At 46.9% G+C, this 22958-nt stretch overlaps 1 protein-coding gene and 1 non-coding gene across 12 annotated transcripts in view; both read right to left on the bottom strand.

Moving 5' to 3' along the window:
• The window catches only part of HOMER2 (homer scaffold protein 2), a 127966-nt gene that overhangs the window by 85136 nt on the left and 19872 nt on the right, over positions 1 to 22958 (bottom strand). For 2 of the 11 annotated variants that reach the window (XM_081546833.1, XM_081546834.1), the window contains exon 1: positions 5098 to 5282. The exons of 8 other annotated variants lie outside the window; for them this stretch is intronic. In XM_081546833.1, the coding sequence (XP_081402959.1) occupies positions 5098 to 5102 (5 nt within the window). In that variant the 5' untranslated portion in view covers positions 5103 to 5282. Of the gene's footprint in view, positions 1 to 5093; positions 5283 to 22958 lie in introns of those variants that run through there. One more of the 11 variants, XM_081546823.1, reaches the window with a different exon arrangement.
• On the bottom strand, positions 22874 to 22946 carry TRNAG-CCC (transfer RNA glycine (anticodon CCC)). The gene has a single exon. It is a non-coding gene; the product is annotated as a tRNA-Gly (tRNA).

The raw sequence follows: 22958 nt of genomic DNA, 5'->3' as shown, positions 1-22958 counted from the left end.
GTATGGCCAACACACACACACACACACACACACACACACACACCCCATAACAGAACCAAGAGAAGACAAGTTTCCTCAATATATTCGAGAGCCTGCTATTTATTTCAGTCAACACTAACCTCCCCTCCCCTCCCCTGCAAAAGTCTCTAACTTGCCAGAACTATGAAATTAGGTGTGATCCAGGAGTGGAAAATTAAAGGAGAAGGAATGATCAACAGAAGAAAGCAAACCAGTATAAGATTACCAAGCGAAGGCCCCCGGTGTTAGATAACCAAGTGCAACGTAATCTTGGCTGAACAAAACAAATGAGTGTAAACTGAAGCCAAACAGAAATACAGTAGATGTTGTTTGTAAACACTGACAAAAATCATCCCAAAGTCACAACAGCACACAAGCTGGCTTTTCTCTTAGCCGTCTGCTGGCGGGTAGAAAGACAATTTATAACCCCAATGCTCGGGTGACAGCCGACAGCCTGAAAATTAACCCAAGTCACAATAAAAGCTAAATAGCGTGCTTCAGCATTAAAAGAAAACTGCCTCCAAATGTGATTTCCTTCTCTTTTGGCCCTTGCAACTCTCAATTAAGCATGCTATACAAAAGATAATCCAAAAATTATCACGACTTCCAGGCTGGCGTCCAGGCAAGGCTGCCCACCACTTCAAGTATTGACTCAATCAAAAAATTTATTGGAAGCCTATTAGGTGCAAGACATGGTGCTAGGTATTGGGATTCACTGGTGAAGAGCGTAATACTTTATCCTCTTGGGATGCTATTGGGGAAGGCAGATGATAAACAAGCACAAAGAACCCAAACAACGGCAGGTGTGGTGAACAATGGTGGGAACAAAGTGTGGCCACCTCAGCAGGTGACAGGGGTGGTTAGAAAAGACCCTGAGCAGGTGATCTCGATGTCCAAATGCCAAGGATGAGAAGGAGGAAGGTTTTTGCAGAGCTGGGGCAAAAGCATTCCAGGTGGAGGGAAGAATGAATTCAAAGACTTCCCAGGCAGGACAAGAAAAGAAAGGAGGCCAAGGTCACCAGAAGGCAGGGAGGGAGGCCAGAGGGGCTGGGAGGACGGGGCACAGGACAACCCCTTGTCGGCTGGTGGGGGTTTAAGGCAAAGAGTGGTGTGACCTGATTGAAAAGTGGTGTGACCAATCACCTGGGCTCCCGTGTGGAGAGTGGACCGGAGACACCCCAGAGTGGATGCTGCGGGTGCCAGTTAGGAAGTTAGTCCAGAATGGAGGCAAATAGCCAGGAGTAGGGTAGGAGCTGTGATTCTAGGGATAGGTGAATGCACCCCCAGATAATATCCCAGGAGCAGGACCCTGGGGACCCAGTGACAGCCTGTATATCAGGGGTGAGAAAGAGAAGAATCAAGGATGACTCTTACAAGTGGGTGGACGGTGGGGCCAAGGACTGGGGATGGAGGAGACAGAGGGAAGGAGAGGTTTAGGGACTTCTGTGCATGAACCAGAGCAGGAAGCCCTGGGAAACGGCTCTGGTATAAACACAGTGGACTGGACTGCACTTCCCTGGTGGTCCAGTGGTTAAGACTCTTAGCTCCCAATGCACGGGGCCTGGGTTCAACCCCTAGTCAGGAAACTAGATCCCTGATCTAGTGCCGCAACTAAAAATCCTACATGCTGCAACGAAGATGGAGGATCACAAGAGCTGTAACTAAGACCTGGCACAGCCAAATAAATAAAATAAACATTAAAAAAAAGAAAGAAATATAAATATGGGAGTTGCCAGCATACAGATAGTACTTAAAGCCATGGAGGGATGGGATAATATCACCAAGGAAGAGAGTGTTGACAGCAAAAAGGAACCAGGACCAGTCCCTAAGCAACCCCATCACTCTGAGGTCAGACAGAGGAGCGACCAGCAGGGAGATTGAAGAGGAGCCATCAGGAAGGGAAGAGGAAACCCAGGAGAGTATGGACGGGAGGAGGAGGGAGTGGCCACAGGGGAGGAACACTGCTGAGGAGGGGAGGAAGACAAGGACAGAGGTCTGACAACATGCAGGTCATCAGTGACCCGGAAGTTCTGGTGACGAGGTGGGGACAGAAGCCAGACTGTTGGCTATGAAGGGCTGACAAATGACAGGCAGAGGAGATGAATGGAGATGGTGGTTTCCAGCTTCTCTTTTGAGATGTTCTCAGGTAAAGGGGAGCAAAGAAGTGGAACAGAAGAAGGACAGGGATGTATTGGGTTGGCCAAGAATTTCGTTCAAGTTTTTCCATGAGATGGTATAGAAAAACCCAAATGAACTTTTTGGCCAACTCAATAAAATGAGAGACGCTAAAGCTGTGCTGTCTAATATGGCGGCTCCACTAGCCATTTGTGGCTATTCAAACTTAAAAAATTTGGAACTCAGTCACTCTAGCCACATTTCAAGTGCTCAACAGCCACAGGTAGCTGGGGCCCACTGTACTGGACCACACAGATAAGAACGTTTCCATTAGTGTGGAAGGTTCCATGGGACAGCACTGAACCAAGGCATGTTTGTACACTGATGGGAAAGACCCTAGAGACAGACAGAGAGGAGAAAACAAGAAATGTTCCCTGACAAGGTGAAAGGGAATGTGATGGCTGGTCCTCCAGGAGGAGCGAGCCTCTGGCAGGACAACAGGTAGGAAGGAAAACATGGGGGTGGCCACACACACAGGACTGTAGGCGTGGGGGTGGTGGTGAGGCACTTCCTTGGACTGTGGCTGTCTTTTGTCAATGAAAAGAGAGGCAAGATGTGTGTGGGGGGAGAAGAGGGAGACCCGAGGAAGGAAGAAAATAGGAAACAACTTCCTTGGGGAGTGAAAACACAACTTTACTGGAGAAATCAGACACACAATGTACAATACTTCTCAGAAGAGAAGCGGGAAATAGCAGTGAACTTCTGAATGAGGAAAAGCATCTTAAGTGGGGAGAGAGAAACTCAGGCTTGATTTTTTTTTTCCCTTTTAAATTTTGGTCATGTCTACACAGTAGAGCTGTGACAAAACTGTAGGATCTCAGCAAGCTTTTCTACTGGCTGCCCTTTCTTAGTTCATCCCCCTCCATTCCTACTCAACTCTTGGAAAGGATGACATTGGTTCTATTTTCGGTGAAAACGGCTCCCTCCTCTGTGTGAACAGCTTACCCAGCCCTTAGCTCCATCTCAATTTACAGCCATGGTTTGTATGTTCACATAAATTATAGAAGAGGTGGATATATTAAAAATGGCAGAAGTAGGTAGGAGTTACCAACCAACCCTTACCTACGAGAAGTGAGTAACAGACATTTATCAGATGATGTTAAAATTACATGAAAGACATATTCAGTGTTTAAACAAAATCCCCAAGCTACTCCTCCCTGCTTCTCTACAAACAAAAATTATTTTCTGACATTTTCTTTAAGCTTTTATGAGTAAACATTTTCATTTCCACAGAACCATTTGATCTCAACCACGGAGCTCCAATATTTGTTTTTGATCCCGCCAGTGTGTTGGGTTGGTTTTGTGTTGGCTAGGGGGGCGGGGTGTACAGAGAGAGTTAAAATAACCAGGTTCCTTTTATCTTCCATCTTGAGACCTACATTTGCCAACTCCTTCTTTCTATACATTTTTTAAAAAAAAGTATGAAATCTGAGAACCTCAAAGGTTCCTACTGCACAAAGAGCAACCGTTTCATAGCCAACAAAGAGGTCACTGGAAATGTTACAGGAAAACAGCTTCCCCGCCAGGGTGCCTCTGGTAAAAACCACTCACAGCTTCGTCCGTGTGAAATCTGGATCAGCACCAATGTCTTCAGCAAATCTCCAGGCTCCTCTCTGTCCCCCCAGACCTGCTCACGTCAGTCTGGAGTTCTCACACTTCCCTTCTCAAAATTCATTTCAGCCTCCCTCTGGTTCCTCCAAACACTTTACAGACCCCAGAGATAAAAATTCACTGGATAAAATGACTCCACAAACTGGTAAGGACTAAGGCACAACGAAGCCACCATGGGAGCCTGGTCAGACCACCAGGAGGACCCTTCCCCTTTCCACTGCTCACCAGTCCTGCCCAGGAAAGCAAGCTCTCTAGACCTACCACCCCGCAGAAGTGTTTGGGTCTTGAGGAACGTGTGAAGGGCGCTCAGCTCAGCAGTAGGGGACACAGAGATTCAGGAACTCCTCTTCCAGTACCCACCACCAACCCACCCCAAGCCCACTGTCAGGCTGCGCGGCGGCTCTGCCCCTGCGCTCAGGGGTCATTCTACAAACACTCATCAGCTGCCTGCTCAACCTGGGAGAATTCACCCAACCATTTCAGGCCTCTGCTGCCTTATCTGTAAAATGGGAATAATAACCACTCCCAGAACCTGCACAGCACATCATCAATACGTGCTCACATCGGGTGAGCAGATGCACGGAGTTAATTGTGTTATTAGCGCAGCGGCTCCCTGACTCACAGCGCCTACTGTTCAGAGAGACGCCAAGGAGAAATCAATCCTGCTTTTAAAATTACTTTATATACTCAGATGCATTAGTCACTTCGACAGAGTGCTTCAACTTCTCTTCTGAGCATCTACTCAGTTGTTTCAAAGATTGAAGCCTTACCTACACATCCTCAGTCATCTCAAAGCATAAAGTCCACTATTCCTATGCGGGGGGTTATTATTATCTGGTGTGTTCCCTTTCCAGGAAAACTTCGATTTCCCTTTTGTATGTAATAAATCCAACCGTGGAGACAAACTGCTTCTTAGACTCCCAAACACAGGCCCTGGAGTTGATCGCGCCTGGAGCGAAGGGACCGCGGCGGAATGGCCGAAGCAGGGAGGCCGGCCAATGTGCTTGTCCCCGCCCGGTGCCCCCGCGCCCGGGCTGCCTTAGAGGGCGAAGGCCACGCGCGCTGCGCTGAAAGTCCGCGCCCAGGCCGGGGTGCCCTGCCGGTTGTCCGCGCTCCGGGGCGAAGAGCGCGGGGTCGGGCGGCCCCAGGCTCTCCGGAGCCGGCTGCGCGCTGGCTCCAGGCACCCGGTGCTGGGCGTAGAGGCCGGTTCGCTCAGGGGGGCTTCGAGCCTAGGGACGCGAGCCGGGGCACCGCAGCCCCTCGGGGTGCCGCGCAGGGCGCGGACTCACTCACCCCATCTCCGGCGCTGCTCCGGCGGCCGCTCCGACGGGGCCTCTTGCGTTCGCTCTCCGCCGGCTCTGCAGCCGCTCCCCGCGCGGCACATGCGGCGGCCCCTGCGCGCCCGGCTCAGCCCCGGCGCAGCTCCATTCCGCGGGGCTGCGCGGCTGCCACTACCGCCGCCGCCACCAGGCGCGGGCGGGCGGGGGCTGGGCCGCCGGGGGCTGGGCGGTCGCTCTCGGGCGGCGCCCGCCCCGCCCCGCTCCCCCCGCCCGGCTCCTTACGTAACCTTGTGGCCCCCGGGACTCGGCGCCCAGCCAAAGGGTAGGGGGCGCGGCGGGGTGTGCGGCGTCCCCGGGCGCCGCCCCGCGGTCGCCACCCGCCTCCCGGGCCCCTCCTCTCTTTCCCTTGGAGACCCGGCACTGGCACTCCCCCGCCCCGTGCCCACCGCGGGGCTTGGCGCAGTGCCAGAGCAAGCATTCAGCCTGTGGGACTGAGGGGACTTGGGCGACCCTTCGTTTGCAGTTGCAGGAACGAGGCCCCAGGAGAGGAAGTGACTTGCCCAAGGACATACATTCAGCTTTGAGCCCAAAGTCTTCAGAATCTGCGATGGGCACGGCCGTATGCCGCCCTGAAGCTCCCTTTCATCTTGCGGGTCCACTCCAGGGGGTTAGCTCAGGGTACCCCCACCATGAAATTCTGGATCTACACCCGCCGCAGGTGTTCTGGGCTCTTCTGTGGGCAAAGATGGGTTGGGGTCTCCCGATTAGAGCAATAATCGCTTTTCAGGAGGCTTAATCAACTTGGCTTAGAGCAAAGGAAATTGAGATGGTAACGGTGAAGCTTCAAGAAAAGCGATCGCGGAGTAATCTGTCTACGCATCAGGTCCCGATCCCCTACTAAAGGCCGGCAGGGGACTAACCTAACCTTCAGCTCCACTCTGGGCCCTTCACAGGATCATTTTCTCCTGAGAACATGCTGCCCACCTGAGCCTGGGCAGTATTTCTTTGCTCAGGACAGTAAACAAAAGTCGAGGGACAAGCATATGAAGCAGGGCCACCACCCCAAGCCCACCCTCATGTTTCCTGGGACCACAGCTTTACCTGGGAACCCTCAAGGTCTCCTCCTGGGACTGGTGACCCATTATGAGTAATTGTCTCAGTTACAGACCTGATCCTATCTCCTTCCCACTATCCTTAGGATGAAGATACTGAATGTGCTCACAAGGCCTGGCCTCATGGTGCCTCCACCTCCCTCTCCAGCCTCTCCTTGCATTCTCTCCCCTTGCTTCCTGTGCAGCAGCCAACTGGCCATCCTCCCTTAAGCCCCTGCTGTCCTCAGTCTGGGAAGATACTTTCCTCTCTTGGTCTCTGACACCCCAACCCATTTGCCTCATCAATTCCTACTCATTTTCAGATCTCAGTTAAACTGTCCCTTCCTTGTGGAATCTTTATCTAATGCCCCAGACAAGACTGTGAACTCCTGTACTTTTTCTTCATTGCACTGTGTGTAATGTCTGTGAAATTAATAATTTAACCATCTCCCAGGCACATCTGCACACTCTATGAAGCCATTATAAATTTTGCTCATCACTGCATCTCCAGTACCTAGAACAGCGCCTGAAAGTCCTCCATAAAACATTTGTTGAATGAATGAATGAGCGAATAGGCTAGGCCACAGATAAACAGAATTGGCCAGGGTCTGTAAGCACAAGTAAGTCTGTTCCCAGGTGGCGCTAGTAGTAAAGAACCCGCTACCAATGCAGGAGACATAAGAGACCCAGGTTCGATTCCTGGGTCAGGAAGATCCCCTGGAGGTGGGCATGGCAACCCACGCCAGTATTCTTCTTGGAGAATCCTATGGACAGAGGAGCCTGGTGGGCTACAGTCCACAGTGTCACAAAGAGTCGGACATGACTGAAGCAACTTAGCAAACAACACACAGAGCCAGGATGGATAAGCATTTGATCCTGGAGGAAACTCATCACCAGCTGAATTCCAAAGGTCAGGTGAAACTGGTAGGGGTGGGGGTGGGGGTTCCCAGCAGTATCAAAGGGAGGAGTCAGGAAAGAGGACTAGAAGAAGCCAGCTCAGCTGGAGTAGGAGGATTGGAGAACAGACGCATGGTGCACTTGGACCAAGCAGTGTCCCCAGCCCTGAGTGGGAGTTTCCTTTGGCTTCACTGGTGGAAAGGGCAACACCCAAGTTACCTTGGGAAGAGGTACTGAGGCCACACAGGTGGGGCTGCTGAATCACCTGGGCTGCTTCACACAGTCAGCAAAAAGCAGGGTGGTGCGGGAGGTATAAGCCCGGTAAGGTTAAATACGCTGGGATTAAAGTGACCATGACCAAAGCTTCCCTACAGGAAAGGGTGGATCAGACAAGAGTGGGAAATGGATGTCCCTCCTTTCCCCCGGTTTCAGACTGCTGTCCCTGGGGGTAGGGGTAACCTTCACTCGTCTCCTTCACCTCCAACTCCAGGCCCAGGTTGGGTGCTGCCTCTCAGGAGCTTTCTGAGATGCTCAGAGCCTTGTCTAAGCTTCCAGTTCTTGCCAGCAGTATTTCATCATCTCGGAATTTTCCCTAGAAAGAGGCCACTTAATTTCCCTATTAGTGCCTCCTCCCTCCATTGAAGCCAACACAGTAACCCTTTTTCTGTGAAATATCGCCCATCAACATGGTCTTCGTGGCCCCAGTTGCTAAGGGAAATGATGGGTGAAGTCCTTCCTGTTCAAGAGTCTCACAGTTGAGACTTGCCTGGTGGTCCAGTGACTAAGATTGAATTCCCCATGCATGGGGCTCAGGTTCCATCCCTGATCAGGGAACTAGATCCCACATGCCTCAAGAATTCACAACAAAGATCTGGTGCAGCCAAATAAATAAATGAATATTTTTTTTTAAAAAGTCCCATAGTCAAAGGGAGAGATTCCATGCTGACTGGACGTTGAGGTGAGGCCAAGGAGAGTCTTTTTAGGCCAAGAGACTTCAGGATCCTGTTAGGTTGAGCAAGAGAGTCAGTGATGTGGGACAAGACTGAAGATGTGAAAAGGAAGGGACAGTCCTGGGGAAAGCAGGAGAGGATGGGGTCCAGGCCAGGCAGAGGCGCTGGCCTTAGAGAGGGGTGAAGGGTCTAGAGGGGAAGGTGAGAGAGGTGGAGGGAACCCTTGCCTGGTGGGCTCCTTTTTCCTTTTTTTAGATTTTTTTTTTAATGTGGACCACTTTTAAAGTCTTTATTGAATTTGTTACAATATTGCTTCTGTTTTATGTTTTCTTTCTTTGGCCCCGAGGCCGTGGGGTCTTAGCTCCCCCTGCAAGGATGAAACCTGTGCAGCCTGCACTGTGAGGTGGAGTCTTACTCACTGGGCCTCCAGGGAAGTCTGGCCACGGGCTCTTGTTTCTAAGGAAAGAAACGACAGGTACTGAATGTGCACAAGAGGGAGGAGGTGGGGTAGAAGCCAAACCTGACAGCCTCGGCAAAATAAAAACTAGCGTTTGAACAGACCCAGAGCTGGAAATGAGCAGGGCAGAGATGTCCCAGAAGTCTGAGAGGCCATGTCTTGACCAGCACAACCTCAGGGACCTGGAATTCCTGCCATTCTGTGTGGGAAGCAGAGGCTCTGGTATCTGATAGGTGGCATGGGAAGGACACTCTGGGCTCCAACAGGGACAAATTGGATAACTGTGGGTGGCTCACCAGAGAGCTACATGAACCTGCGAAATTAAGGAAAACAGGGTGGCTCCACGTGTGCCCTTCCTCTGTACTGCAAGTGAATTCTCCCAGGCATCCTGAGCAGAAGAGAACTGTGCATCCCCTGTGCCTAAGAGGTTTGTGGTCCACATCTCTGGCTTCTTGTCTTCCAAAAGTTAGCTCCTGGAGAAATGGCTGATAGTAGTCTAAGGCAGGAAAAATGCAAACCAGCACAGAGCATCTTGTAGTTCCACAAAGTAAGGAGATACTAACAAAAAAAAAAACACAAGGGCTGGGTGTGTGCTGAAGGGATACAGCAGCTAACTGAAAGAGCTTCCAATGGCCAAAGCTGGAACAATTTGGGCAATACGATAAATAACACTGTACAGGATTATAACGCAAAATGTAACATAAGTACACACAAATCCATACTGATGTAAATTATTAAATAAGTGGGAATAAACAAATCTTCTCTACAGAAGAATCTCAAATAATACGTGTAGGTACTCTCCCCTCCAGAAGGTAGTGTCTAACACCCCCCTCCTCCACCTCCTAGAGGGTAAGCTGGTCTTAGCATCTTAGTGCTTTGTTTCTAAAGAAGAGAGAATGGGAAGGGAAAAACTAACTTTACAGTGGAGAAACCGGATAGACACTACCTTGACCAGGTGATCCAGGTTAACCTCACCAGTGATAAGCCATGTTGGAATCACACACCCTCTGATGGGATGTGAAGAGAAGTAGACTTCACCTGTATGTTATTTTTCCCTAAGCCCATAACCTAATCGTGAAAGGGGCACTTCTCTGGTGGCTCAGTGGTAAAGAATTCACCTGCCAATGCAAGACATTCAGGTTCAGTCACTGGGTCGGGAAGATCCCCTGGAGAAGGGAATGGCAACCCATTCCAGTATTCTTGTCTGGGAAATCCCATGGATGGAGGAGCCTGGCAGGCTGCAGGGGTCTCGAAAGAATAGGACACAACTTAGCAATTGAACAACAACAATCATGATAAACACACCAGACAAACCCACACTGAGGGACATTCTACAAAATTCCTCATCAGTACTCTGTCAAACTGTCAAGGTCATGATAAGCAAGAAAAGACTGAGAAACTGTCAGAGACCAGAGGAAACTAAGGTGACGTGAGTTATTATTTGGCTGCTGAGTGTTAGTCACTCAGTTGTGTCCGACTCTTTGCAACCCCATGGGGGTCATACCCCGCCAGGCTCCTCTGTCCATGGGATTTCCCAGGCAGGAATACTGGAGTGGGTTGCCAGTCCCTTCTCCAGGGGATCTTCCAGTCTTCCTGACCGAGGGATTGAACCTGGGTCTCCTGCATTGCAGGCAGATTCTTTACCATCTGAGCTACCAGGTAAGCCCCAAGGTGATGACATGATGATTTACTAAAGACTGTATTTAGATCCTGGAAGAGAAGGAAGAAAAAATTTTGAAATCCAAATAAAATCTGGAATTTAGTTAATAGTAATGTACCAGTGTTGGTTTCTTCCTTATGCCACACATTCCATGGTAATGTAAGATGTTAACAATACGGACGGACATCCCTGGTGGTTCAGTGGTTAAGACTTCACCCTTCCAATGCAGGGGGTGTGGGTTTGATCTTTGGTCGGGAAACTAAGATCCCATATGCTGTGCAGTGCAGCAAAAAAAATTTTTTTTTAAATTTTCAATGGGGGAAAACTGGGTGGGGGTACACAGGAACTCCATGTACTGTCTTTGCAACCTTTCTGTAAATCTAAAATTGGTCCCAAATAAAAGAAAGTAGCCTTGGGAGTTTCCTGTATACTAGAATCCTCCAAGTAGTCCAATCACTGGTCATCTCAGAAAGGTGAATATGTGGAACACTGAACAAGAACCTCACCAGGGAATGTCTGGGACTTGAAATTGTCTGCATAACGCCAAAAGCAATGCATCAAAATCTTGCTTTTCCATTTTTTAAAAAAATCGCAACCTACAGTAAGAAACAGATTTTACACTGTGGCCAGGTATGTACTTCCACTTTATCTACAGTTATACCTAGACAAAATGGAAACAAAAATTATATATATAAGTGAAAGTTACACAAAGCAATTCTCACCTGAAAAGCATTCAGACATTTTCCATTCTGTTCTATTTTTAAAAGCAATGCTGTTCACAACCCACTAAACTGATTTCAAAACCTGTAATGCATGTATGTTTCTTCTTTCAACAGCAAAATTAGGCTCACTGTGTATATGTATAATATTATTAGTGTGTTCAGATTTCTGGTATTGCTAATCCAGGGACTTCAACTTTTTTGTCTTCTAACGCTTCTCTCTACTACATATGAAACAAGTGTCTTACTAAAGTCATTAATTAAACAGGTAATGATCAGGTATATTTTGCAGCTATTAAGATTATATCTGTGGTATAATTTGTACTATATTTCTCGATAGTAACATAGAAAAATATTCTTTCAAGAAATATTAATCATCTCCTATGTGCCTGGTACTGTGCTGAGTTTTAGGGATAAAGTACTCAGCAAAAGAGACAAAGTGCTTCTATAATATCATGCAATTATAAGAGTGGGTGGAAATATTAAAAAATCAGAAACATACAAACTGTTATCTGTGTGAATAAAATGGTCCTAATGTAGGTTGAGAGGGATTGTCAGGAATGGCCTCTTTGAAGAGGTCTATAAGAAGAGGCCTGGGAATTTACCTGGGGGTCCAGTGGTTAAGACTTAGCCTTCCAGAGCAGGGAGTATGGGTTCTGATCTCTGGTTGGGGAGCTAAGATCCAATATGCCTTTTTTTGCCTATGGGCCAAAAAAACAAAACATAGAACACAGAAGCAATACTGTAACAAATTCAACAAAGACTTAAAAAAATGGTCCACATCAAAAAAAAAAAAAAAAGGCCTGAAGAACAAAGGGCAGGATATGGTGGAGGGAATAGGTCCTAAACAGAGGAGCACAGAGGTGGCGAAGGCTGGGAAGTTCTGAGGAACTTCAGGGTCAGTGTAGTTAGAGCGCATGGAGTTGAGCAAGGCAGGTGATGAGATGGGAGCAGTCCCCAGGGCCCTGATGCAGGGTTAAGGGGATTTATCCAACCACACTGACAGGTTGGAGAATGGTCTGGTTTACACTTTTTGAAGCTCACTCTGGCTACTGGGAGGAGAAGAGATAAGAAGGAGACAAGAGTGAAAGTAGGGAGACCAGTTAAGAGGCTCTAGCAGAAACCCAGACAGAAGACAAGGGTTGAGAGGAAGCGAAGTGGATTATAGATCAGAGGTGTATTTTGGAGGGAGAGTTGACAGGACTTGCTGATGGACTGGGTGTGTATTATGATATAAAGTTAAATTCAGAAAATCATCCATGTTATATTCACTGTGCTATAGCTATAATTAGGCAAAAGCTACTAGTCTGCATGGACAAGGCTTGGAAGTACAGAAAATCAAAAGTTTGATTTGTTGGGACAGCAGAAGGAACACAGGGTAAGAGTACAAACACTGGAGTTAGACAGACTTGGCCTGTGTCTCAGCCCTGCCACTGACTATCTCTGTGATGCTTAGCAAGCTTTTAAACCTCTCTGAGCCTCAGTTCTCTCACCTATAAGATGGGGATACCTCACTGGACTGTGAGGAAGATGAAATGAAAAAACATGTAAAGTGCTTAGCTGAGTTCCTTGGTATTTGTTATTGTTATTCAGTCACTATGTCATGTCTGACTCTTTACAACCCCACGGATGGCAGCATGCCAGGCTCCTCTGTCCTTCACTATTTCCCAGAGTTTGTTCAAATTCATGTCCATTGAATGTACAGTACATTATGAATACATTTCAAGTATTATTATTATTACTGGCTATCATGGTGGGACCAGGGCAAACTTTTCATTCTTTATTGTGACTGAATTAATACTGTTATAATGGTATTTATAGAGTTGGTAATTTAAAGTTTCATAGAGTTGGTTTGAGGATTCTGAAAGTGTATGGAAACAGCTCATGCATTTCCTGCCCAGTAACTTGTTACCAACCTGTGTCCAAAGCTCTTCATAGCTTCAGGATGTACCTGCAGGGCACCCGAGGGTCAGAGAAGACTATGGGCCATCTCTTTAAGCTCCAGCACCTGCTTCTGATCTAGCCAAGGACCTGCTCTTGGAGAGACGAGCTCTGAATGGTTTCCAACATTGCTACTTGTTCTCTCCTCTTCCTATCTGGGGAAGTCTATCTGTTCTAGATGCCTCTGAGGATTCTGACAGCATTCATTCATTCATTCATTTAATCTTAGCACCTATTCTGACATAGATCAGACAATCTGACAATATATGTTCTCAAACAATCTAATAAGTAAAATATAATGTAACCAAGATATGAATAAAATCCCATGAGATACTGGCTTTATTTGGGGAAGGCTTTGAAAAGGGAACACCTGAACTGGATCTTAAAGGCTGTATGGGAGAGAAGGTCAATTCCTGCAAGTAGACCAGCACTTGCTAAGTCACAGGGACATTAAAGAGTATGACTCATACAGGGAATGTCCACGTGTTTAGCTCAATAGTGTGTGGTAAGAAATGGCTTCCCAGATGGCTCAGTGGTAAAGAATCTGCCTGCCAATACAGGAGATGTGGGTTAGTCCTTTTGTTGGAAAGATGCCCCGGAGAAGGAAATGGCAACCCACTCCAGTATACTTGCCTGGGAAATCCCATGGACAGAGGAGCCCAGTGGGCTACAGTCCATAGGGTCACAAAGAGTTTAACTAACTAACTAAGTCAGACTAACGACTGACTTAACGACTAAACAGTAACAACTTAACGACTAAACAGTAACAACAAGAAGGACGTGGCCAGGCAGGAGAGGTGAATTGGTACCTCCTTGTGAAAGACCTCAGGGGAACGTTAAGGAATTTGGACCTGATTCTGAGAGCCACAGGGAGCATGTGAGAGTTTTGAAACAGGCTGGTGTGATCAGATTAGCATCTTACATTATCTGGGAGCAGTAGGGAGCATGGTCCAGAGAGGCAGAGACTGGAAGCAAGAAGAGTCTGTTAGGAGAATCTAGGCAAGGTTTCAGCCAAGGCCAGAAAAGGAGAGGAAGGGTCTCTATTAGCCTCCAGTAAGGGATGGGAGCCTGAATGAGGCGGGAGGACCAGGGATCTCCTGCGATGCAGGGCCCTGGTAAGCTCAGCTGCTGGGCAGAGAGAGCAATCATCCAACAATCCAGCCTCCAGGAGAGGCTGGACCTCACTGGCTGCCTCCATGAAGAATTTAACTACAGGAGGCACAAACTGAAAATGAGTGGAAGGGGAGATTGGGACGGAGATGTACACACTACTGTAAAAAACAGATAGCTAATGAGAACCTGCTGTACAGCACAGGGAGCTCTACTCAGTGCTCTTCGGTCACCTGAATGGGGAGGAAATCCCAAAAAGAGGGGATATATGTGTACATATGGCTGATTCACTTTGCTATACAGCAGAAACTAACACAACATTGTACAGCAAATTTACTCCAATAAAAATTAACGAAAAAATAGACACACTGCTGTATATAAGACATATCCAACAAGGACCTACTGTATATATAGCACAGGGAACTCTACTCAATACTCTGTAATAACCTATATGGAAAAAGAATCTGAAAAAGAATGGATAGACATATGGTGGTGGTGCTGGTTTAGTTGCTAAGTCGGTGTCCGACTTTTGCGATCCCATGGACTGTAGCCTGCCAGTCTCCTCTGTCCATGGGATTCTCCAGGAAAGGATACTGGAGTGGGTTGCCATTTCCTCTTCTAGGGGATTTTTCCCACCCAGAGATTGAACCTGGGTCTTCTGCATTGCAGGCAGATTCTTTACTGGCTGAGCTACGAGGGAATCCCGGGATGGATACATGTGTACAACTAAACCACTTTCCTGTACACCTGAAACCAACACAAGATTGTAAATCAACTACACACTAATATAAAATAAACATTCAGTTCAGTTCAGCTGCTCAGTCATGTCCGAGTATTTGTGACCCCATGAGCTGCAGCATGCCAGGCCTCCCTGTCCAACACCAACTCCTGGAGCCTACTCAAACCCATGTCCATTGAGTCAGTGATGACATCCAACCATCTCATCCTCTGTCGGCCCCTTCTCCTCCTGCTCCCAATCTTACCCAGCATCAGGGTCTTTTCAAATGAGTCAGCTCTTCACATCAGGTGGCCAAAATATTGGAGTTTCAGCTTCAACATCAGTCCTTCAGGACTGATCTCCTTTAGAATGGACTGGTTGGATCTCCTTGCAGTCCAAGGGACTCTCGAGAGTCTTCTCCAACACCACAGTTCAAAAGCATCAATTCCTCGGTGCTCAGCTTTCTTTATAGTCCAACTCTCACATCCATACGTGACTACTGGAAAAACCATAGCTTTGACTAGATGGACCTTTATCAGCAAAGTAATGTCTCTGCTTTTTAACATGCTGTCTAGGTTGGTCATAACTTTCCTTCCAAGGAGTAAGCGTCTTTTAATTTCATGGCTGCAATCACCATCTACAGTGATTTTGGAGCCCAGAAAAATAAAGTCAGCCAGTTTCCCCATCTATTTGTCATGAAGTGATGGGACCAGATGCCATAATCTTAGTTTTCTGAATGTTGAGCTTTAAGCCAACTTTTTCACTCTCCTCTCTCACTTTCATCAAGAGGCTCTTTAGTTCTTCTTCACTTTCTGCCATAAGGGTGGTGTCATCTGCACATCTGAGGTTATTGATATTTCTCCTGGCAATCTTGATTCCAGCTTGTGTTTCTTCCAGCCCAGTGTTTCTCATGATGTACTCTGCATATAAGTTAAATAAGCAGGGTGACGATATACAGCCTTGACGTACTTCTTTTCCTATTTGGAACCAGTCTGTTGTTCCATGTCCAGTTCTAACTGTTGCTTCCTGACCTGCATACAGGTTTTTCAAGAGGCAGGTCAGGTGGTCTGGTATGCCCATCTCTTGAAGAATTTTCCACAGTTTATTGTGATTCACACAGTCAAAGGCTTTGGCATAGTCAATAAAGCAGAAATACATTAAATATTACAAAATGGGAATGACCATATGAACAGCTCAGCCACTACCAGCACCCCCCAGGGACATTCAAGTCCTGCTGCTCCACCTCCCTGAGCTAGCTCCCTGACTTCCCCTTCACTGCTCCTTTGGGACTTGTCAACAGGTGAGGCCCTGCCACTAGACAGTGACCTTCAAGGGCAAGGTCCTTCCCTGGGTCTTCCTTGCTGTCCAGGTTCATCCTCAGACAAGCTCTCTTCTTGGCTCTAGTCACACATTTATGTGCAGCAGGAAATGAGAAAATTCCCAACCAGTTCAAACCAAAGTCCCTGTATTGAGTTGCACTGCGTCTGACTGGCCTGCCTTGGGGCGTGGGCCCATCCTTGAGCCAGTCACTGTGGCCAGAAGGATGAAATGCCCTTAATGCCTTAGTCTGGGTCACATGCAGCCCTGGGGTGAGCTGCTCACAGGAGGGCATGAACTGGGAGTAGGACCGGAGCAGATGCTCCAAGGAAACGCAAGAGTTGGGAAAATCAAAGTCAATGGATACAGGATGGTGCCCCCAAATAATAGATGCCCACTCTGAATATATAGTTATATTTGTTTCCCAGTGCCAGGTACAGAGGAGATGGGTGAACTGTTGGATGAATAATAATCAAGGACATAGAAGAGTCATTCCAAGTTCCTGGAGAAGAATTTGAAAGGGCCAGGCTGGAGAGCTGGAGAATGGGCGTAATTCTGAGACCCCAGGACAGAGAAAGTGGAAATAGATGCTTTAAATCAGTCATTCGAAACCTTGGCTGAGGATTAAAATCACCCAGAGAGCCATGACAAAATGCCAGTGCCGAGGTCCCACCTCCAGAGAGAATGATTTAATTGGTTTGGTTGGTGCCCAGACATCAGTAACCCTCCCCAGGTAGTTCCAATGTACTGCTGTAAGCCTCCTGGTGCCCAACAGAAGTGGATGTGAGACCCAGCCCTAGGAGCTTTGGAACTGGTAGGAACAAAAAGGAACACACTCAATGGCTAGGCTTTCTTGAGACTTAGGACTCCAGAGGAGAACCAAAAACCCAAGAAATTTGTTGCACTAAGGAGGAGCTGTACCTCCTCTGAGCTGCTGCTGCTGCTGCTAAGTTGCTTCAGTTGTGTCCGACTCTGTGCAACCCCATAGACGGCAGCCCACCAGGCTCTGCCATCCCTGGGATTCTCTAGGCAAGAATACTGGAGTGGGTTGCCATTTCCTTCTCCAGTGCATGAAAGGGAAAAGGGAAAGTGAAGTCGCTCAGTCATGTCTGACTCTTAGCGACCCCATGGACTGTAGCCTACCAGGCTCCTCTGTCCATGATTTTCCAGGCAAGAGTACTGGAGTGGGGTGCCATTGCCTTCTCTGTCCTCTGAGCACAGGGCAGAAAGAATTCTAAAGCCTGCTAGAGCTCTCTGAGAGGGGTGGGAGCTGTGTGGAGGAATTGCCTCTGAATGGCAGCAGCTGTAGAACAGGGAGCTACCTGTTTGTACCTGGAATAGATGGGATGGGGCAGGCTCAGAGAGGTGAGGCGAGATTCCAGAGTCACGTCTGGGGTAGACATGAGACTGAGGATGAGTTAAGAAGATGGTGGAGTCATGTGTGGCACTGAGGTGTCCAACTTGAGATGTTGTTCACACAAAGACACATCTCAAGGGTATGTGGACTCCTAGAGGGGAGCACAGCAGTGAGTTCAGCAGAGAGGTGATGAGTGCAGTTTTGTTTTTTGGCTGCATCATGTGGCATGTGGAACTTCCCTGACAAGGGATCAAACCTGTGCCTCCTACAGTGGAGATGCAGAGTCTTAACCACTGGGTCACCAGGGAAGTCTGATGAGTGCAGCTTTGGACATGCTGAGATGCAGATACTGAGGAATAAACAAGAGATGTCCAGTAGGCAGTTAGACATGGCAGGCATGGAGCTGGAAGCTTGGGAGCCATTAGAAAGACAATATCTGAACACAGGAAGAGCCTGTCCTAGGAGCAGAGGTGGGGTACAGGAAGGGATAGGGGAGGAAAGGGAGCCTGTGAGGATGAAAGAGTGGCCGTTAGCAGCGCCCAGGAGGCCACTCTGTTCTAGATGTGGATCCACCCCCTTTTAGCCTGATTTAGCTGAATCAAGTATCTTCTCTTTACAAAAATGTAGTAACTCTTCACTAGAAAACTAAGCGCAAAACAAAAACAAACACACAAAAAGCAAATAATACAGAACAGAAACAAGTGGGTTTTCAATTCATTTCAATGTAGCAAATATTTACTGAACGCCTACTATGCGCCAGCCCTGCCCCAGATGGCTCGGCTGGCATGCGGAGCTTATCAGACACAGCCCCTCTCCCACTCTCTTCCCAGCCCCATCTGGAGGCCACCGTGGCTTGGATTCCTAGCATCTCCACCTCCCATCAAGCTCAGCTCATCTGCCAGTTGTTCTAAGTGAGGTCCCCCTACAAATTTGGGGTCCTCCTCATAAACAACACCTTTTCTTAAAGCCACCTGTTTCATAACAGCTGCCCAGCAGGTTTGTGGCTCTGTCTGTTCCACAAATCCCTTGACTGTGCTGGGCTCCCCGCTAAGAGTTGGGTTCTGCTCAGAAGCCCACCTCCAGCCCCTTCCTGGCTCCTGCACATGGCAGAGATGCACGATTGGGTAGTGGGTCCAGAACTGAGTACAACTCTTCTGGCCATTTCTAACCATCTCTCCAACATTTCCTTTTGGTAACTTCACAGTAATACTACCAGAATACTTAGCAGAAAATCACCCTGAATCAAGACAGTATGTCTTGGGACTTCCCTAGTGGTCCAGTGGCTAAAACTCTATGCTCCCAATGCAGGGGGTCCGGTTTGATCCCTGGTCAGGGAACTAAATCCCACATGCTCCAACTAAGGATACCGCATACTGCAATGACGATCAAAGATCCTATGTGCTGCAACTAACACCCGGCAATCCAAGTAAATTAACTCACTCAAAGTACAGTCACCAGCTCCCTGCAGAGATTTCTTTCACTGCTTTCTCTGCGATTTCTCATTACCTCATCCCCCCAGAGGACATTTCCCATGCCCAGGGTGGTCAGTAGTGTGAGGGCTGCCTCTTTGACAGACCCTTCCCTTTAGACACTTGCTTTCTACTAGATCTGATCTATTGTTCTCCTTGCACACGCCACGTCTTTCACTGTTATAAGCCTCCAATCTACCAATCTTTTCCTTCTTCAAAACTAGCACAAAAGCTGTTTCAGTGTTTGGTCTACTTCAGGCCAGTATCCCTTTAAATCACATGCTCCTTCACATTTACTGGCTTATCACTTTGTAAATGTCTTCCTCAGTTGGTTTTAGCATGTACTGTTGTCTGAACAAGATTATTTTTCCCAATTGTGGTAAAATATACACAACATAAAATTTACCATTTTCATAATTTTTTATTGAAGTATAGTTGATTTATAATATTCTGTTTATTTCAGGCATACAGCAAAGTGATTCAGTGATACATGTTTATATATGTATATACACATATATATATTCTTTTTTCTTTTCCATTATAGGTTATTACAACATATTGAATATAGTTCCCTGTGCTATACAGTAAATCCTTGTTACTTATCTATTTTATATATGGTAATGTATATGTTAATCCCATGCTCCTAATTTATCCCCACTCTTCCCCTTTGGTAACCGTAAGTTTGTTTTCTATGTCTGAGTCTGTTTTGTAAATAAGTTTACCTGTACAATTTTTTATATTCCACATATAAGTGACATCATGTAATATTTGTCTTTCTCTGACTTAGTATGATAATCTCTAGATTCATCCATTCTGCTACAAATGGCATTATTTAACCCTTTATGGCTGAGTAATATTCCATTGTGTGTGTGTGTGTGTGTGTGTATATATATATATATATATATATATATACATACACATCTATATATACATACACACATATATACACACATATACCACATCCTATTTATCTGTTCATCTGTTTATGGACATTTAGGTTCTATGTTTTGGCTATTACAAATAGTGCTGCTATGAACATTGAGTGTCTGTATCTTTTCATATTAGAGTTTTCGTCTTCTCCAGATATATGCCCAGAGTGGGACTGCTGGGTCACATGGCAACCCTATTTTTAGTTTTTTAAGAAATGTCCATACTGTTTTCCATAGTGGCTATACCCATTTACATTCCCACCAGCAGTACAAGAGGGTTCCTTTTCCTCCACACTCTCTCCAGCATTTGTTATTTGGAGACTTTATGGTGATGGCCATTCTGACTGGTGTGAGGGGATGCCTCATTGTAGCATTTTCATAATTTTTAAGTGTACAGTTCAGTGGAATTATGTACATTCACACTGCTGTGCAACCATCACCACCATCCATTTCCAGCATTTTTTTCTTTATCCCAAATCCAAACATGTCCCAGAAAGTAGAGACATTTTGAATTCATTTATTCCTAGTTCTGCACATAGTATGTGTCCCCAAAATCCTCTTGGCTAATCAGAGATAATATAAAAGAACAGGTTTAATATAAAAGGCACCAAAAGGGCACCAATAGTCCACCCAACCACCTCTTCTAAAATGATTATTTAAACAAGCGGCGGAACAATAACCCAAGAAAAGGGAGAAAACGTAAACTTATTCTAGCTGGAGGCTGAGCCACAGGCCTCATTCAGAGGGGCTAGAAGTCTAAAGCCCCTAAAGAAGATGAGGATGAAGAGGGTAAGCTCCTCTCCATCTCTTCTGAGAGAACACAAGACCCTTGTGGGATCCCAAAACAGAACAAACAATGAATTGACAGTATAGGGACAGAAAGCTTTTCCCTTCTTCCCCTCTAGGTTCCTCGGCTGGTCTAATGTTTGTTGTTGTTCAGTCGCTCAGTCATGTCCGACTCTTTGCGACCCCATGGACTGCAGCATGCCAGGCTTCCCTGTCCTTCACCGTCTCCCAGAGCTTGCTCAAACTCAAGTCCATTGAGTTGGTGATGTCATCCAACCGTCTCGTCCTCTATTGCCCCCTTCTCTTCCTGCCTTCAATACTTCCCAGCATCAGGGTCTTTTCTAATGAGCTGGCTCTTCGAATCAGGTGGCCAAAGTATTGGAGCTTCAGCTTCAGCAATAGTCCTTCCAATGAATATTCAGGGTTGATTTCCTTTAGGGTTGACTGGTTTGATCTCCTTGCTGTCCAAGGGGCTCTCAAGAGTCTTCTCCAGCACCACAATTTGAAAGCATCAATTTTTCAGTGCTCAGCCTTCTTTATGGTTCAAGTCTCATATACATACACACTACTGGAAAAACTATGGCTTTGACTACATGGATCTTTCTCGACAAAGTGAGGTCTCTGCTTTTTAATATGTTGTCTAGGTTTGTCTTCCTGGTACATGCCCTCTATTTAAATTCTTTTAGTCAGGTAAGGGAAGGTAAAAAGCTCTTTGTGAGTCTGTTGGGTCCTGACTGTCCTCAGCTCAAAATAATCCACATGCCAAAGTGGAACACTTTGGGGTGGCATCTTCTGTTCCTCCTTAACAGGAAACAAAAGTACTTGGAGGAATGGACTGAGCCTGGAATAACTAGGGCAGTGTTTCCCAAACTCATCATATAGATCACTCAGGGTATTTATTAAATGGACCAATTTAGTATTTCGGGGGTGGGGTGTGGAAAGCTCCATGTTTAGTGCCTGGAGTAATGAAAGGCAAATTTGGGAAGAAAGGGTTGTGGTGGGGGGAGGAGGAAACTCCTGCCTGCGACTGTGTAGGTGAAGGCTTTCAGCCAGACTGACTTCCTGTTTCTAGAAGCTACTCAGACTACTTTCCCAAACTCTTGCAAGTCCAGTGGGCCCCAGGACTCCCATAGGCCTTCTGTACACGAGGCCCACATGCTGCCTCTTACTTCTGTTCTACTACCAAAGACCTCGGATGATCCCAACTTTCTGGCAGCTCTGGCCCTGTCCCCTGGCTTGGTTCCCCACAGTTGAGGGATAACAGTGAGATGCAGTCCCAATTAAGAACAAAGAGTCAGGTAGTCATTGTCCAGGTATTAATTAGGGAGTGACTACAGATAGCTGGTGACATCATAGCCTATCTTTAGAGCCAGCTGGGTCATTGTATGGAAATAAGTTGGGAAGTTTATATCTACCAAACCCAAGGTCAGGGTTTACAGAGGGAGACACTGGATACTAACTACACTGTGTGAGCTGAAATTTCACCTTGAGGCCTTTGTGATACAAGCCTGGGAGACTCATTCACATTCGGGTGGCTCCAGTGGGCCCCTGCCTACATAATATGGCTCCCCCCCATCCCCAACAACTACCCCATGGCACAAGGAATCATTACAAAGGTTGGTATTGTCAAAGCTATGGTTTTTCCAGTAGTCATGTACGGATGTGGGAGTTGGACTATAAAGGAGGCTGAGTGCCAAAGAATTGATGCTTTCGAATTGTGGTGCTGAAGAAGACTCTTGAGAGTCCCATGGACTGCAAGGAGATCCAACCAGTCGATCCTAAAGGAAATCAATCCTGAATATTCACTGGAAGGACTGATGCTGAAGCTGAAACTCCAATACTTTGGCCACATGATGTGAAGAGCTGACTCACTGGAAAAAGACCCTGAGGCTGGGAAAGATTGAGGGCAGGAGGAGAAAGCAGTAACAGATGAGATGGTTGGATGTTATCACCAACCGAATGGACAGGAGTTTGAGCAAACTCTGGGAGATAGTGAAGGACAGGGAAGCCTGGCATGCCGACTCCAGCTCATGGGGTCACAAAGAGTTGGACACGACTTCAGAGGCTGAACAACAACAAAAATGAGCCAGAGAGGTTTTGATAAAAAAACAGGCTAGAAACTCAGAAGTGTCATTCTCTTAACGAAGCCAGTGAAACTTTAATGAAAACACAGTTTCTGAGACAGCTCCTTGTTATCATCCCTTCAGATGATACATATAGCAGTGTTTCCATGGAATATCAACAGGTGTTAAGCATCAGAGAAAGGTTCCATATTCCATAGGTTTGGGAAATACTGGGCTAAATAAACTGAAATAGGTTTCTTCACTGGTGCTTTTTAAAACATTTATTTGGCTGCACTGGGTCTTAGTCATGGCATGTAGGATCTAGTTCCCTGACCAGGGATTGAACCCAGGCCCCCTGCATTGGGAGTGCAGAATCTTAGCCACTGGACCACCAGGGATATCCCTGGAGC

Source organism: Giraffa tippelskirchi, chromosome 12 (genome assembly GCF_054371585.1).
Source record: "Giraffa tippelskirchi isolate mGirTip1 chromosome 12, T2T-mGirTip1v1.2.pri, whole genome shotgun sequence".
Classification (NCBI taxonomy): domain Eukaryota; kingdom Metazoa; phylum Chordata; class Mammalia; order Artiodactyla; family Giraffidae; genus Giraffa; species Giraffa tippelskirchi.
This window is presented reverse-complemented; position numbering and strand designations above follow the sequence as displayed.